Consider the following 19,191-nt stretch of genomic DNA (forward strand, 5'->3'; position numbering starts at 1 on the left):
CTTCCCAACTTCACAAACAAGGACTAGAGCACATGCAAGGACTTCTTTGAGAAGTAATCATAGGTGTTATGAGAAATAAGATCGTCCACAAGAATTGTTTTTTTCTTTTTTTGCTTTATAAGGGAAGGTGGTTCTCCTTGCAGAGGAGATCCAGAGAACAAGAAACCAGCCGACACTTTGCATCCATCCACGCAGGCAGCAGCTTATGCCCCGTGGAGACTTATACATTGACAGCAATACCCGCCTGTCTTTGGTAGCCTTCCTTAGGACATTTTAACTCAGAACAGCCGTAGTTGGCATCCACGTACTCACCCGGCCAGGACCGGGTTGGAAGTATCTCCAGTTCCTAGATACCGCCCCATACAGCACCTTTTCAGCCCTGAAGAGTCACGGGCTACTACCTGATTTGACGAAACATGCATGCGTGCATGGTTTGTTGGTGTGGGTGTTGGTCCGAATTCTGCTGGCCACCAGCTGTGGTCCCATGCGGAGGTGTTCTTCCCGAAGATCAGTATTTCTATCTTGTCTGAGTTGAGTTTGAGTCAGTTGTCTCTCAACCAGTTGGTTACGCTGGTCATGGTATTGGAAGTTGGTTTTGGAGTCGGAGGGGTCCTCAGTGAGTGAGAGGATTAGTTGAGTGCTACTCATTGACCAAGGACTGAATCTTCATTCCACCAGGGCCAAGGCCGCTTCATCTCCTCTGGCACACACAGGGCCTATTCTTGACATCTGTCAAGCCACAATCTGACGTCAATGCCTTTGTTTGCAAAGCACTACTGCCTTGTCAGCGTGGTCCGCTGAGAAGGGTATTTTGCCCATTGGGTCCTGGCATCCGTGCCTGCGTTCACAAAACACTGCTGCCTTGACACCAAGGGGCGACAGGAAGGGCATTTTCACCGAGTGGTTCTGGAAGATTTCTTAGTCCACTCCATTGACCCTCCACCCTTGGGAGGGACTGCTTTTAGTATCTGTTCTCTATAGGTGAAGAATTTGCAAGTAGAAGTATCCACCAGAAGAACAAGCTACTTATCTTCAGTAACGCTTTTTTGGGAGGATAATGTATCCTCCAGATTCCTTATGGCCCTCCCTCCCTCTCTATTTTGTGGAGTCATCTCTTTTTACTATCAAAAAGGTCCTAAATTAGAGATCTTCACACTGGTACCTTTCTTGTTTTGTGCTATGCATCAGGAGGCACGAAAAGAGTCTAGCAAGAAACTGATATTAGCACGCAGGGGTGGCACTTACACGTGGCTCCTCCTCATGGAGCGAAGCGAACACCAAGCTTTACGGTGCCACCTAGCGGTGTGCAGGAGCACTGCCATGACAACTCCTGGATCAAGTCTGGTGCCTAGAATATTCCAAAAGTGAGGAATCTGCAGTTAAATAAAATATCAATCAGAAATATTGTTACCAAATAAAAGTAATTTGTTCAATTGTCAATCATAAACTGACATATGATATTAGTTTAATAAAAAGGTGCCTCATGTTCTCTATAATGGAAATGGTTGCCTTTCAATCACACATCCTTTTATCTTTCACCCTTAGGAAAGAAAGAAGAGGTTTGACAAGGACAGCGAGAAGTTTTATTCAATGCTGGATCGGCACCTGCATCTGTCAGCGAAGAAGAAAGAGGCCCAGTTACAGGAGGTACGTTTATGGCATTGACCATACCCATCTCTTTTTACCCATCAACAAATGGGGCATGTTTGTGGCAGTGGCACACTCTACTCTATTTACCCATCAATGAAGGATATATGATTGTGGCATGTCCTTCTCTATTAACTACTCAATATAAGAGGTACGTTTGTGGCAGTGGCACATACTTCTCTTTTTAATTCTTCATACAAGAGGTATGTTTGTGGCAGTGGCACATACTTCTCTTTTTACGCATCCAAATAGGAGATACGTTTGTGCCAGTGGCATATCCATTTATCTTTTTAGTTCTTCATATAAGAGGTATGTTTGTGGCAGTGGCACATCCATTTCTCTTTTTACACATCCGTATAAGAGGTACGTTTGTGGCAGTGGATCATCCTTCTCTGTTTAGCTCTTCATATAAGAGGTACTTATGTGGCAGTGGCAAATACTGTCATGTGCTTATCTAGGTTCCTGATCGATACTGTGACCTTATGCCCCTATTCGGCTATAAATCCATTTATTCCCTATATTGGCATAACCGTTCAAGTGCGATTTTCTGTAAAGTCATCTCTGGCCTCACACGAGCAGAGCCACAGAGCCACATTCCAGCATGACTCTCTGCTACTTCCTTTGCGACCAATTAGTGCAATGACAGAGCAGCAGTCACTATCTGATATTCCTAGATAACACTCCGAGTTCTTCAACAAGATAAAAACTTAGCAAACCTGGAAATCCCCGCTTGCTATGTTTTGATTAGTAATGGAACTCTAATGAGCAACTGATAACTATCACTTCCTAGTGACATCTTTAATTGACGTCTTATGTCCAGCAAACTTGCGTCAAACCCGGCACCTGTCAGGTATAAATATTACCAACGTTGCCTTAAGCAATGAGCGAACATGTTGCTGATGCCAGCTGCCTGCATGACCCCGTGTTGGTAAAAACTAGCACTCTGTCGCTGCAGCCTGCTATCCTGTGGTGGTGAAGCTGCTGATTACCATTATCGCCGCTACAGCGCGACCTATGGTGCAGTACGCTTGAGGAGCCGTGCAGCCGTCCTCTGCGAAGACATCCAGCCCAGCTGCCCGCAGACGCTGTCACCCCTCCTTCCTCGACGCGCTGAGAGAAGCCGCTGCCTTTCTCGTGCAGAGAAATCCAGTCCCGGCGCTTCCAGTTTACCCTCGCAGGTGACTGGGATATCGAGAGAGACCCCTGAAGGAGATACCAATCCTCCATCATTCTATTCAGAGGTATGGTGTTGACTAAACCCTTAGACGAGAATTCTTGAAACAAACCTTGGCAAAACCAACTCAACTTAAGCTACTTACTTACTCCCCCTTCTCACGTGTTAGGCTTAGGTCAGGCACACTGGGGTAGGCTTAGTTAGAAGCACCAGTTGAGTATGTTAGCCTAATGTATATATGACTGTATATATGTTTTATTACTTTTAAACCATTGTATGGCTAAGAAACCATATCAATGCTTTTACAGTTCTATTTCGCAATACTTATCTTACTGTACGTACTTTTTATAATAACAGTTATTGCAATTGTGGCAATACATTTCTCTTGTATGAGAAGAAAGACTGTTCAATAAATGTTAACCTTTATTGATACACGCCCGTCTCTCTATTCTCTACATACTGTGAAAGTAAACTGCACTAGACTGACTGAGTGAAATCTGTGTCTATTGTTTCACACGACCCTAGAGATCGACTCTTGATCTGAGGAGCAAAGTTGTCATGTTGCACGGTTGTTGGAAAGCTGAATCCCTTCTTGTCTGTGCCAAGGAAGCTGATCACTTCCTATGCAGAGAAGAAAGTTTCCAGTGACCTCTGAGCTAGTTGGTAACACAACCCAATTAAGTTTAGCATAGTCAGTGGAGGCCTGGAATATCCGCAGTTCCACGTCGATACTACTGTTTATGTTATTCCAATGCGCAGGGCCTAGTGGGAAACTAGGAACTACACTACATGGCGCCCCAACGTTTGGTAAGGCGATAAACTAACGCAAGACTTGTAGAGTAACTCAGTCGTGCATATTTCACACCCCTTTCTCCCTTAAATACTCCAATAGACGTCTGGAGTGGGTGAAAGGTTAAAATCCGCCCGACCTTAGTAGGAAGAGATTCCTATGTAAAGCTCTGGTTTATTCAACGTTGAAGGATACAGTGTTCCAAAATATTGTGCATCTAATCTTTGTCTCCTTGGAGACCTACTCTGCAAAAACTGCATTTTCAAAATGTCAGACAATGAAGAAGCAGCTAGGCTGGCTTCCATACTAATAGAGGAGGACTCGAGTCTCCTACAGGCAGACCCGGATGCTATTATCATCCCGGTCCAGTTAAGAAGATCTATAACTTTAAAACTTATAGAACACGGACTGACACCTCAAGGTGGTACAGTAATTTTCGTGATAGAGGCTCACGAGTATCGGCAGACAGAGGTATTCTATTCATGGATAAACTTTCCAGCGGTAAACGCTATAACACAAGAGTTTCACTATTACAAAATAGAGGAACCTCCGGGAGAGTACGCTCCTTTTGAGGAGATTGAAATCCCACTTAAATTTCAAGAGCACCTGCTCTGGTTTAATGACGCCCTAAAACACAATGATCACATAACCAGGCTCGGTCCACTAGGTAGACCAGGAGCCACGTGGCCGGTTCTAGCCAGCTACACACCACATCCTGACATTGCAAAAATGTCTAGAGAAGAGCTGTTAGCACAGCTAAACACATTAATAAAAATACATAGGCAATTAGTCCAATATGTAATACGGACTGCAACAGTCCAGCCAGCTGTTAATACACCACAGCTGACCCCTCATCAGGGGAACACAAATAAAATTACACCACAGAACATACAGTCATGTCTTGGTAAAACACCCGTAAAACGGGAACAAATTCCTTTCTGGTTAGCCCAGAAAATCACTCAAATAGAGGCAGTATTTCCTGATACTACCCCTATTGAGAAACACAGAATCTTGACCATCTGCCTTCCTATGGGAATCGCACCACACGTGGAGGACTGCGACACTTGGGGTACAGTCTTTGCTTCCATTTACACAAAAACACACGGTGTTCCGTCTATGGCGGTAATACCAGACGTGCTAAAACAGATTCAAAATGAATTCGGTCCAGAACCAGCTTTAAATCTAGGTATGAAATTACTGAAAGACTTCAAGCAGGTCACGGCTATATTATTAGCCAATGTAAAGGGAGAAGCAGCATCTGTGGCGATTCGCCAGAAGTTGAGGGAAACAGATATAAAAGATCCTGTTGAGCTTGCCAAAATCATAGAAAAATGCTATGAAGAATTAGGTAGAGACAGCTTGGGTGGGAAACCAGTTAAGCCCCAACTGCTCGAAAATCCAGAAAAATTATTTATTAAAAATAATTTAAACACTCCTAAAAAGAGCTGGGATGGAAATAAACAATCCACTCCCAAGGAAAAAGTTTTCCAGTCCAGAGGAAGGTCTCCTCGACGGAGGGAGAGAACTCCGACTCGAGAACGCCAGTCTCCCCAACGGGAGCCCTCTGAGAAAAGATATAACCTTAGAAATAGGGATAATATAAAAAAACCTGATAGATATCAAAGTATTGATACACGTCCCTCTCGATCTTTTCCACAGAATTCGGAAAGAAGAGGACGGTCAGACCCAGGAGAGCACACCAAGTCCAAAGACAAGGAACCTGCTCAAAATAAGAAATCTCAATTTCAGAAAAAGAAGGTAGCCAGTATTAGAGTAATCAACCATGCCGAGAATACTGAGGACACAGTTGAAAAACGGGGAGTGGGCATTGACAATGTTGGACAGTGCAGCAGAAATCAGTATAGCGCGCAAGATCTTGATGAGTCATCTGGAGACAGTGGACACGAATGAATACATTCAGGTTGAAACTGCCGACGCCAGACTTAGCGAGCCCCATAAAATATACGAAATAACATTGCGTATGGAGGGTGATAAGACTAGGAAAATTAAGGGTCTGTTTTGGGATAAGCTCTCAAAAGGCTATGATATTCTGTTAGCTGAAAAAGATTGGCCCCCGGAGTTTGTCAGGGAGTGCCCTCGTGGCGAAGAAGTGATTATGCCTGCCTTCTCGAATCACATACTCTGCTACTTCCTTTGCGACCAATTAGTGCAATGACAGAGCAGCAGTCACTATCTGATATTCCTAGATAACACTCCGAGTTCTTCAACAAGATAAAAACTTAGCAAACCTGGAAATCCCCGCTTGCTATGTTTTGATTAGTAATGGAACTCTAATGAGCAACTGATAACTATCACTTCCTAGTGACATCTTTAATTGACGTCTTATGTCCAGCAAACTTGCGTCAAACCCGGCACCTGTCAGGTATAAATATTACCAACGTTGCCTTAAGCAATGAGCGAACATGTTGCTGATGCCAGCTGCCTGCATGACCCCGTGTTGGTAAAAACTAGCACTCTGTCGCTGCAGCCTGCTATCCTGTGGTGGTGAAGCTGCTGATTACCATTATCGCCGCTACAGCGCGACCTATGGTGCAGTACGCTTGAGGAGCCGTGCAGCCGTCCTCTGCGAAGACATCCAGCCCAGCTGCCCGCAGACGCTGTCACCCCTCCTTCCTCGACGCGCTGAGAGAAGCCGCTGCCTTTCTCGTGCAGAGAAATCCAGTCCCGGCGCTTCCAGTTTACCCTCGCAGGTGACTGGGATATCGAGAGAGACCCCTGAAGGAGATACCAATCCTCCATCATTCTATTCAGAGGTATGGTGTTGACTAAACCCTTAGACGAGAATTCTTGAAACAAACCTTGGCAAAACCAACTCAACTTAAGCTACTTACTTACTCCCCCTTCTCACGTGTTAGGCTTAGGTCAGGCACACTGGGGTAGGCTTAGTTAGAAGCACCAGTTGAGTATGTTAGCCTAATGTATATATGACTGTATATATGTTTTATTACTTTTAAACCATTGTATGGCTAAGAAACCATATCAATGCTTTTACAGTTCTATTTCGCAATACTTATCTTACTGTACGTACTTTTTATAATAACAGTTATTGCAATTGTGGCAATACATTTCTCTTGTATGAGAAGAAAGACTGTTCAATAAATGTTAACCTTTATTGATACACGCCCGTCTCTCTATTCTCTACATACTGTGAAAGTAAACTGCACTAGACTGACTGAGTGAAATCTGTGTCTATTGTTTCACACGACCCTAGAGATCGACTCTTGATCTGAGGAGCAAAGTTGTCATGTTGCACGGTTGTTGGAAAGCTGAATCCCTTCTTGTCTGTGCCAAGGAAGCTGATCACTTCCTATGCAGAGAAGAAAGTTTCCAGTGACCTCTGAGCTAGTTGGTAACACAACCCAATTAAGTTTAGCATAGTCAGTGGAGGCCTGGAATATCCGCAGTTCCACGTCGATACTACTGTTTATGTTATTCCAATGCGCAGGGCCTAGTGGGAAACTAGGAACTACACTACAATACTTCCTTTTTTTCCACATCCATATAGGAGATATGTTTGCGGCAGGGACACATATTTCTCTTTTTGCACAAGTATGTAGGAGGTAAGTTTGTGGCAGTGTCCCATATTCTCTTTTTGCACATCCATATTGGAGATACGTTTGTGGTAGGGGCACATACTTCTCTTTTTACACGTCCATATATTTATTAATTTATTTATTTATTTATTGCATTTGTATGGCGCAACAGCTACCCTGAGGGTTTCCCGGCGCCCTGGATCTGTATTACTGGCAAGGAAGCAGGGGACAATTATTGATCAAACAGCCATGATTTCACTCCCTTGCGAAAACGTAGATAACAGGGTTCTAGCCGTAGTTGAAGGGGGAGTGAATTCCACAGTACAGGTGCCACATAGGCAAAGAAACGGCCTCCCAGTCGAGCTCTTTTTACCCTGGGAACGATGAATTTCGCCTGGTTCATTGAGAGTAAGTTACGCGAGGGTAGGTATTTCTGTACCATTTTACATAGGTACTCCGGGGCTGCCCCTGAGCTGATCTTATACATATAGCACAGTGCCTTGAACTTTACTCTACTAGCCACTCTCAGCCAGTGCAGTTTTTTAAGATCTTCTGTCATACTCGTGCATCCTGGGAGATTAAGGAGCATTCTGGCCGCAGAGTTCTGAACTACTTGAAGTCAGTTCAGAGTGCTATTCCTAACTCCTAGGAATAGAACGTTACCATAGTCTAATCTTGACGTAATTAAGGCCTGTAGGACCGTCCTCTGTGCTCCACCTGGCAATTGCCACAGTATTTTTCTCAACCATTTGAGGATCAGAAAACATGTGGAGGCAGTTTTGGCTGTGTGCGTACGCATAGACAGCTTATCGTCAATTATTACCCCTAAATTGCATGCGGATTGTACCGCAGTCGGGGTAGCTCCCATTTCAACGGGCCAGTGAGTCGGGCCCCATTCAGCTTTAATTTTTTAGAATGGAGCTAGTTGGCCATTCTAAGTAATCCCGATCGAAGGGGAGAGATGTCAGATTTTTCTATAGATGTGAGGGAGAACACAAGTTGTGTGTCGTCCGCATAAGAATAAATGGTGAGGCCCATCTCTTCAGCAATTTTAGCTAGGGGAGTGACATACACATTGAAAAGGAGGGGGCTCAATATAGAGCCCTGGGGCACTCCATAAGGGGACTCATATACTTCTGAGAGATTACTTTTAGAGAAGACTGATATGTTTGATGCAGGAGAAATTGCTCCAACCATTTCAATTCTTTACCTCTGATTCCAATATCCTTCAGGGACTTGATGAGGGTTGTATGACAGATGGTGTCGAATGCGGCACTCAAATCTAAGAGAATGAGTGCCGCCGTGCCTCAAGTGTCAAGTTCTTGGCGTATAACCTCAGTGACCCCAAGTAGGGTGGACTCAGTGGAATGGCCTTTCCTGAAACCGGATTGTGAATAGTGCAGAAGATTGTTGTCATTGACAAAGTCTGCCAGCTGCTTATTGACATGTTTTTCTAAAATCTTAGACAGGATCGGCCGCAGAGATACAGGGCGAAAATTGGAGAACACTTCGGGGTCGCTGTTAGCCTTTTTTAAGCAGAGGAACTACCATGACATGCTTCCAGTCATTGGGTAGTACAGCTTCCTTCAGGGAGGCATTTAACAGTGCTCTGAGTACCTCCAGAATAGGAAGATCTAATTGTTTGAGAACATGCGCAGGTAAAGGGTCTAGGGGTGAACCTGATTTTATGCTACTTAATGCAGTCCTGAAGGCAAGAGTATCTATTGGTTGCCATGTCCTAATTTCCTGCTTCATGGGGGACTCCTGTTGATCACCGATAATGGACACAGTGGGGCTGATATCGATACCATCATCGTTAGATGTAAAATTAGCGTATATAGTGGCTATTTTCTCGTGAAAGAAATTCGCAATACAATTGCATTGGGTGGGTGATAAGATAGGAGGTTCAGGTAGGGCTGTTGCCCCAGCTAGATTCTTACGGACCTTAAAGAGAGTCCCTGAGTGATTATGAGCTCCTAAGATAGTATTTTTAGTAAAGTTTCCCCAGGCGAGTTTACAGGATAAGTGATATGCATTAAGTGCTAGCTTGTATTTTTCTTTATTAGCAGAGTTGTAATCTCTTCCCCATTGTCTTTCTAGCTTCTTGCACAAGCCTTTTTCTTCTTTTAGTTTATCCGTAAACCGGGGAACAGGGGGATTGCATGATTTTTGTTTACTTAAGGTCGGGGTGACGACAGTCAGAGCAGCGTCCGATAGCCAGCTATTAATTCTATTATGGTCCTCAGTTGTGATTTTATCTATATCAAAGCCTGGGTTGGATCTGATTAATTGTTCATCAAGATCCTGTATGTGGAGTTTTTGCCATTTTCTGAGCCACATCTCCGATTTTTTAAGGTATCTATGAGCTGTAGCCCAGATGATAAATTTGCTAAGAAAATGGTCCGACCATACAATAGGCAGTGTAGACTCCCATTTAATACGATCAAAGTTAGCAAATATAGGGTCAAGTAAATGGCCGGCTTGATGGGAGGGGCCAGAGTTCCACAGATGGATATTTAGTGCCTCAAGATCTGAGAGAAAGTTAGCAATCATAGGGCAGTTAAGGTCTTCTAAATGTAGGTTTAAATCTCCTAAGATGGTAAACATGGAGGCCTCCAACAGAAGAGGCGCTATAAATTCAGGTAGGGCAGTCGCCCATTCCCCTGCTGCCCCCGGGGGGCGATATATCAGGAGTCCTGAGAGTGTTATTTGGGGAGTTAATGTAAGTTTAAAAAGTCCAGCTTCGCAATCGCCCAACTTAGTATCTATCCATTTGCATTGAAACAAGTTTTTAAAAATGATACAGGTGCCACCTCCTCCTTGGTTAGCATGATCTTTCCTAACGATAAAGTAATTGGGAGGGAGGGCTAGGGCTATGTCTGGCCCGGGACTATCGGTTAACCAAGTCTCCGTGAGAAATAGCGCATCTGGCTTCTGGTCAGTTAAAAGATTAAAAATATTGTTTTTGTGTTTGGGGAGTGATCTACAATTGGTACTAAGAAAGGTGAATTGAGTGTCTTGCTTACTGGGCTTATTTAGATAAGAAAGTGTGACAGCTCCAGATTCACCAGTGATTCCCAATAGGGAGTGTGAAAAGGAGAATTTGCATTTCTCACAGCAGCTAGTGGGAGTCTCCGGGAGCAGTGTCATACAGTTATCGTCGCGTCTTACCCTAAGGGCTAGCAGGGTGTCCCTCGAATAGCTGGGAGCTGTAGGATTTTGAGCAGGGGGGGTGGGCCCTGGTCCCGTCTGGTCGCGGACGGGCGCAGACGGGCCCACCTTTGGCTCGCCTTCGGCGTGCCCGCTGCGCTCCCCCGCTGCGCGACGAGCACATGACCATCTAAAGTAGTGCTTCACCAGGGTAGTTCCCGCCCTCCGACCTCTGACCCGTCACTGCCCCGCCTTCACTCCCTCCACGTCAAGCGGGACGAACCCGTGGTGGAACGGGGAGTCGGCGAGCAGAGCAACGGGCGTCAGTGAGGCGGCTATGAGGTAACACATGTATTTAAGAAAGGCTAAAAATATCACACAATTACACACACAATTATTAAAATCCTTCGGTCAATTTAAAATATCTGCAGGTTCCGTGCAAAGAACAATGTGCAAATGTGCAAGTCGGCAATATCTTTAATCATACCACCGCGAGCCTTACAGTGCGACTTATCCAGCGAGTCCCTTGAGAAGCTCAGCACTAAGTAGTGCTTCACCAGGGTAGTTCTCGCCCTCCGACCTCTGACCCGTCACTGCCACACCTTCACTCCCTCCACGTCAAGCTGGACGAACCCGTGGTGGAACGGGGAGCCGGCGAGCAGAGCAACGGGCTTCAGTGAGGCCGCTATGAGGTAACACGTGTATTTAAGAAAGGCTAAAAATATCACACAATTACACACACAATTATTATTAGTGCAAAAAGCAATGTGCAAATGTGCAAGTCGGCAATGTCTTTAATCATACCACCGCGAGCCTTACAGTGCGACTGATATAGAAAGTACGTTTGTGGCAGTGGCACATACTTCTCTTTTCACACATCCATATAGGAGATACGTTTGTGGCAGTGGCACATACTTCTCTTTTTACACATCCACATAGGAGAGACATTTGTGGCAGGGGCACATACTTCTCTTTTCACACATCCATATAGGAGATACGTTTGTGGCAGGGGCACATACTACTCTTTTTACACATCCACATAGGAGAGAAGTTTGTGGCAGGGGCACATACTTCACTTTTTACCCATCCATATAGGAGGTACGTTTGTGGCAGTGGCATATCCATTTCTCTGTTTAGTTCTTCATGTGAGAGGTATGTTTGTGGCAGTGGCACATCCATAACTCTTTTTACCCATCCATATAGGAGGTACGTTTGTGGCAGTGGCATATCCATTTCTCCTTTTAGTTCTTCATATAAGAGGTACGTTTGTGGCAGTGGCACATCCATTCCTCTTTTTACTCATCCGTATAGGGGGTACTTTTGTGACAGTGGCACATCCATTTCTCCTTTTAGTTCTTCATATAAGAGCTGTGTTTTTGGCAGTGGCACATACTTCTCTTTTTACACATCCTTATAGGAGGTACTTTTGTGGCAGTGGCACATCCTTCTCTTTTCAGTTCTTCATATAAGATGTATGTTTGCGGCAGTGGCACATACTTCTCTTTTTACGCATCCATATAGGAGGCATGTTTTTGGCAGTGGCACATACTTCTCTTTTTAATTCTTCATACAAGAGGTATGTTTTTGTCAGTGGCACATACTTCTTTTTTTACACATCTACATAGGACAGAAGTTTGTGGCAGGGGCACATACTTCACTTTTTACCCATCCATATAGGAGGTATGTTTTTGTCAGTGGCATATCCATTTCTCTTTTTAGTTCTTCATGTGAGAGGTATGTTTGTGGCAGTGGCACATACTTCTCTTTTTACGCATCCATATAGGAGGTATGTTTTTGTCAGTGGCACATACTTCTTTTTTTACACATCCACATAGGAGTGACGTCTGTGGCAGGGGCACATACTTTTCTTTTTACTCATCCGTATAGGAGGTACGTTTGTGGCAGTGGCACATACTTTTCTTTTTACTCATCCATATAGGAGGTACGTTTGTGGCAGTGGCACATACTTCTTTTTGTACACATCCATATAGGAGGTACTTTTGTGACAGTGGCACATCCATTTCTCCTTTTAGTTCTTCATATAAGAGCTATGTTTGTGGCAGTGACACATACTTCTCTTTTCACACATCCATATAGGAGATACGTTTGTGGCCGGGGCACATACTTCTCTTTTTACACATCCACATAGGAGAGACATTTGTGGCAGGGGCACATACTTCTCTTTTCACACATCCATATAGGAGATACGTTTGTGGCCGGGGCACATACTTCTCTTTTTACACATCCACATAGGAGAGACATTTGTGGCAGGGGCACATACTTCTCTTTTTACACATTCACATAGGAGAGAAGTTTGTGGCAGTGGCATATCCATTTCTCTTTTTAGTTCTTCATGTGAGAGGTATGTTTGTGGCAGTGGCACATCCATTCCTCTTTTTACTCATCCGTATAGGGGGTACGTTTGTGGCAGTGGCACATCCATTTCTCCTTTTAGTTCTTCATATAAGAGCTGTGTTTTTGGCAGTGGCACATACTTCTCTTTTTACACATCCTTATAGGAGGTACTTTTGTGACAGTGGCACATCCTTCTCTTTTCAGTTCTTCATATAAGATGTATGTTTGTGGCAGTGGCACATACTTCTCTTTTTACGCATCCATATAGGAGGCATGTTTTTGGCAGTGGCACATACTTCTCTTTTTAATTCTTCATACAAGAGGTATGTTTTTGTCAGTGGCACATACTTCTTTTTTTACACATCCACATAGGAGGTACGCTTGTGGCAGTGGCACATATTTCTCTTTTTAATTCTTCATACAAGAGGTATGTTTTTGTCAGTGGCACATACTTCTTTTTTTACGCATCTACATAGGAGAGAAGTTTGTGGCAGGGGCACATACTTCACTTTTTACCCATCCATATAGGAGGTACGTTTGTGGCAGTGGCATATCCATTTCTCTTTTTAGTTCTTCATACAAGATGTATGTTTGTGGCAGTGCCACATACTTCTCTTTTTACGCATCCATATAGGAGGCATGTTTTTGGCAGTGGCACATACTTCTCTTTTTAATTCTTCATACAAGAGGTATGTTTTTGTCAGTGGCACATACTTCTTTTTTTACGCATCTACATAGGAGAGAAGTTTGTGGCAGGGGCACATACTTCACTTTTTACCCATCCATATAGGAGGTACGTTTGTGGCAGTGGCATATCCATTTCTCTTTTTAGTTCTTCATGTGAGAGGTATGTTTGTGGCAGTGGCACATACTTCTTTTTTTACACATCCACATAGGAGTGACGTTTGTGGCAGGGGCACATACTTTTCTTTTTACACATCCATATAGGAGGTACTTTTGTGACAGTGGCACATCCATTTCTCCTTTTAGTTCTTCATATAAGAGGTATGTTTGTGGCAGAGACACATCCTTCTTTTTTTACACATCCGTATAGGAGGTAGGTTTGTGGCAGTGGCACATACTTCTCTTTTCAGTTCTTCATACAAGACGTATGTTTGTGACAGTGGCACATCCTTCTCTTTTCAGTTCTTCATACAAGACGTATGTTTGTGGCAGTGGCACATACTTTTCTTTTTGTCGGTACTGTTTTTGGCAAAACCAACATCTTTCTCTTGTCATTCCTCTATACAGGATATACATTTATGGCAGTGTCTTGTCCTTCTGTTTCCCTCTTTTGTGTTTACCCCTAAATGTAGGAGGTACGTTTGTGGTACGTGTTTCGTCCTCTAGAGAAGGCACATTTGTGCAGGGGGTTACAATCTTTGTATCCACCCCCTGCCCCCAGGAGACACGTTTGTCTCAGCATCCATCGTCCTAGCTTTCTATCCTCTGTCCTTCTCATTCTATTCCATACAAGTCCAAGCATGTTGATAGCATCCTCCACTCCTTTCTTTATCCCTCCTATAGCAGGTACATTTGTAGCATCTTTCATGTCCTTGCATTCCATTTCCTGTGCAAGAGATAGATTTGTGTCAGAACCCATGTCTGTGTCGTTTTCTTCCCCAATAAAGGAGTTTAGTTCATAGCCTTTTTTATGTCCTTCCTTCCCTGCCCCCACCAGAAGGACTATTCATAGCATACTCCTCAACCTTCTCCCTCTGGCCCCCCCTTTACAGGTGGTATATTTGTGGTACTCTTCACATCCTTCTGTCTGATCATACTTACAGGTAGTAAACCCAAGGAAGTGTCCACAGACTTACCTATCTCATATTTGAGGACACATGTTCATGGCATTATTCACATTCATAGTATCCACTACATCTTTCTTTCTCCCCCTAAAGAAGGTATGCGATACTCTGAATTCCCAGCGTCTTAAAGCTACGCCACTTCGTGTCTGAACCCTTGGAGTTGAGTGTGAGAATGAGAAGTTGACACCCAATCTTTAGGGTCCTCTTGCGTCCTGTGTTATTACTCCTAAAATCATACTGTGTGCTGGTCCCAGGATGCGTCCCCACCTTCCTCATCCCCTCATGACTGCACTCCACCCTGAAGTACATGTATGTAAGCTAGTCTTTTCAGTGACCCTCAGCGTCTTGCAACAATATGGCTCCATGGCCATGGTCCTAGTTCTGGGCTTTTCTTGTGTCTGCTAATGCATTCTGTTGGATAATTCTTCCCACAGATTTCTCACCGTATAAATATTACCCAGTTGCTTAACTGGATCTGGAATCCCCACCAAAAGCTCTCCAGGACCACCAGGTAGCGCCATGAGGTTTCAGCCTCAGTTTCGCCCTCACAGGATATAACAACATTTATTTATTTATTTATTTATTTATTTATTTAAAGAGTTTTATATAGCACTCTGGAGCTCTCTCTCTCTGACAGAATTCCTTCGCTGACGGAATTCCTCAGATTTTGAAGCAACTCTTAATATTGAATTTAAATCCTATCGCAGGTGCTCTAAGAAGATATTTGTGTTACATCTGCATGACACTTGCATGTGGGCCTGGTTTCAGCCTCGATCCATTGCCAACACCTGCTCTTCGATGCATCCAAAGACCATTCGAGAAGAGAGGCAAAGTTAGTTTTGGCCAAGGCCTGTAGAGACCCCCCCAATGCAGGTCCTATACACTTCAGGTAAGTCTTTGAAAAGAGAACAATCTGCAGAGAGATCTTCCCACCAAAAAACACAAAACGCTACATAAGTAAGAGTGGTTCTTCTTCAGGGTGTGGTCCTGCTCCCTTGGTGAGACTTAACGCTGCCTCCTACAACATGATTTACGAAGACTCAAAGTGGCGCTGCCCTTAGCAGAAAAGAGAACATAATTTTACTCACTTTACCTTTTGGCCTCCAAGAAGAAGAGGTTCTGAGGCCTATCCTGGACCTTCATCTCCTGAACCTGTTAATTAGGCATGACGAATTTCAAAATGCTCTCCCTGATCCAGATGCTGTTAACCTTCAACACAGAGGATTGTTTGGTGTCCATGGACTTTTAGGACATCTACTTCCATCTGACATTCTGACCTCACCCAAGTGCTAGACAAAGTTCACTCTAGGTTTGCAGCAATATAAGGTGACAGTTCTAACCTTTGGTCTGACCACCACACTGCCAGTGTTTATCAATACGCGGACTGTGGTGGAAGCTTCGCTAAGGAGGTCAGGAGTCCTGTACGTAGGTCGGGTCGCTGCTGCCTGCTAGTTATGGAACACCTTCAGTGTACCATCATGACCTCCCTGCACAGAGTGGGTAATGCCCTCAACCCCAGCAGTCTTACCGTGTCCCCACACAGAGTTTGACCTTCATGTTGTGATAGACATGACCTGTAGGAAGGCTTTTCCTCCTCAGAAGAAGATTGCAGACATTCAAAACATGATTCTGATGTTTCTGGCTGTAACACCCTTTCCAGTGCTGAAAGTGTTACTCCTGTTAGGCCTCATGACCTCATGCAAACTGTTGTTGCCGGACGTCGGATGAAGATTCAATGGAATTTGAGGAAACAGTAGTATCAGCATCCAGGGAGTCTCCCCGCTCAGCTGTGGAGCTACGAATCTCTGCTTTCTGGTTTGCTTTGGTGAATGTGCCCAGCCAGTCTGTTAGTGAGCATTCCTTCAGCCCTCCACAATCTCAGGTTATAGTTGATACAGATACCTCTTATTCAGACTGGGGTGACATCACAGTGAGGTGATGTGTTCACATACTGCAACTGCAGGCATTCCCTGGAGGCCTTCCTCAGTTCAATCTCAGGATGCACCATTCAACTTCTGTTGGGCAACTCAAAAATCATCTATTATGTCAGCAGGCAGGGCAGTCTGAGATCTTGTGCCCTGTACCAGGCTGGCTCTGTAAATCTTTCTGCAAAAGCTCCTGCACATGGTAGTTGGCACAGTCAGACTGTGGTGATTCTGTCCCACCTCTGGAAGTGACCACAGGGAGCCACTTATAGAAGCTGAAATGCCTTCAAACCACTGTGCCCAAGATAACCCCTGTAAAGGTGATCTTCTGCATAGGGCTAGTGATGTGATTTCAGATTATTGATGGAGATTCCAATGATGGACAGCAACAAAACTATTGTTTTCAAGTAGTTTGATACTAATGGAGGTGTGTGAGCCCTCTTTAGCAGCCAGTTATTGAGGTAAGGGAATACATATATTCCCGTCCTGTAAAGATGAGCCAGGACCACTGAGGCATAAGACGTGCTCTGACCCCACGACAAACTGGGAGAAACACCAGGGGACAGCAGGATCAGCACATGAAAGTACACGTCCTGTCAGCATCTTGAACTTGTTCTTCTTGAGGGAGCTGTCAGAAGCCTGACTGTCAATATCTGCCTCTGTTCCCCATCGCCCTTCTTGGGGACTAAGACTTACCGGGGGTACCATTCTGAGCCCTTCTCCACCTTGGTCGCAAACTGTTAGAGCATAGGGAGATGTGGACAAAAAGCATACACCTTAACCCATTTGAACAACCCAGAGAATCCACTGTTAGAAGTAACTTCATGGCATCAGACCAGGCCAAATCAAATTCGGTCCCTTTAAACCCCATATGGCCATTAGAGGGGAATATAAGTGTCTTGGCACTTGGTGCAGCTTATGAGGAAGAGGGTGAGAAACTGCATCTTCTGGGGTCCACGGCCTCAGCCACTACCCCTCGTATTGGAGTCACAAAAAGGCTGAATAAGCTGCCTATGTCAGACCTCTTGAATACCCCTCAAATTTTGGGCACTGCTGGTGGAACTCGTGAGCAGGGTAAAAGCTACCCCAGGGATCAGGCTTTAGCCTGGCTGCTCCGAAAGTGCCCCAACGCGAAATCTGTCTTTACTCCAGTATTGGAACTTTCATAGATTCCCATTGCTTGTATCATTCCCCGTCGGAATGGGAGCCTCGGTAATTATATATATAAATATATATATATACCTAGGTAAATACACCCTGATAGGTGCAAAAAAGTAAAAAATTAGGCCTAGGCCTCATTATATTTTGTAGCCTATAGGTGTCCTTATGTAAAAAGACCCAAACTCACATTAGCAACCAATCAGATCAGCCTCACCCTGTGGAACCTTCCTGAGAAAGCTCAGAGCCTCAGATTTTCTACTGCATCGTTGGTGACAGGGAGTCTCCTTAGAGCTCTGCTCTAACTTCTACTTTGAGGTACTATTTAAGCTGTTTTTTGACAGGATTTCTTTGAACTTTACTATGGCTGAAAAGGCAAAGAAGAGCCTTTTCAGGCCTTGTGCCACTTGTGGCAAAAAACGACTTTATACTGAGGATAAACACAAGGACTGTATATACTGTTTATACCCTGACCACAAGGCAGAGGGTTGTAAGATATGCAGGATGATGTCTGTGAAGACCCTTCGTGATCGTGAAGGAAGGTTACTTATTTGGCTCAGGAAATTGGAAAAGAAGGAGGTAGTGGTATCTAGTGACGAGGAAGATGCCAGATCATCATCTTCTAAGACATCTTTGAAGAGGGGTGGATCATCTGTGGAGGTTTCATCTGAACCCCCCTCAAAGGCTATGCGTGGGACCTCTGATAGGTCTGGCAAGCCCGGGCCTAGCGAATCTCCTCACGCGAGTGTAAAGGAGAGGGAAAGGCAAGCACCTCAGGTGCAGAAGGCAAAACTTGATGAGGGCTCGGCTGGGCCTTCACATCAGGAGAAAGTTTCTAAGTCCTTCAGAAAACCTACTGTAGAGGCCTCAACAGTGGTCAAAAAAGGCTCTAAAGCCTCTGTTGTGACTTTGTCTCCTCAGTCGTCGACGAGCCATCCAGCGACGACGAGGACGACGACGACGAAAGCGTCGACGAGGACTTCGACGACGATGCCGTCGACGAAGACTGGGTCGACGACCGCGTCGAGGACGATGACTACGTCGACGGTTACCACCTCGTCGACGAAGACAATTCCGTCGACGAAGACAATTCCGTCGACGATGACTATCCCGTCGACGGTGGCAATCTCGTCGACGACGACGAGCCCGTCGACGATGACAGTTCCGTCGACGATGATGAACCCGTCGACGATGACGAGCCCGTCGACGATGACGATCCCGTCGACGGTGAAGTTAATCTCGTTGACGGTCCCGTCGACGACGGTTCAGACTATGGAGATGGTGGATTCTTTTATGACGCCGTCGACGGCAGGTGCTAGAGAGGGTGCCAGGAAGAGGAGGATAACTCCGGATATGACATCACCTAGAAAGGTGCCATCATTACCCCCAGCCCTGTTGTTGGACGAAGAGGAGTACTCGGAGGAGGAGAATGAGATGTATGGGGATGCATACAGTCCATCTCAGTTGAATCTAAAATATCACGATTCTGACCAAGATGATGAGTATTATTATCGGCAGGAGCAGCGACAACAAAAACAGGTCGCATACCAGGAAACCCAGGCACAGCAGGGCACGGTTACAATGCCTATGAGTCTTTTGACAGACTTAAGAGCAATGCTGGAGGAGTATA

At 44.8% G+C, this 19,191-nt stretch overlaps 1 protein-coding gene across 1 annotated transcript in view; it reads left to right on the forward strand.

Moving 5' to 3' along the window:
* OPHN1 (oligophrenin 1) overlaps positions 1–19,191 on the forward strand; it is a 702,970-nt gene that overhangs the window by 313,200 nt on the left and 370,579 nt on the right. Inside the window, exon 5 of the mRNA XM_086918347.1 lies at positions 1,546–1,647. Within this exon, the coding sequence (XP_086774473.1) occupies positions 1,546–1,647 (102 nt within the window). The remainder of the gene's footprint in view (positions 1–1,545; positions 1,648–19,191) is intronic.

Source organism: Lissotriton vulgaris, chromosome 4_1, assembly GCF_964263255.1.
Source record: "Lissotriton vulgaris chromosome 4_1, aLisVul1.2, whole genome shotgun sequence".
Classification (NCBI taxonomy): domain Eukaryota; kingdom Metazoa; phylum Chordata; class Amphibia; order Caudata; family Salamandridae; genus Lissotriton; species Lissotriton vulgaris.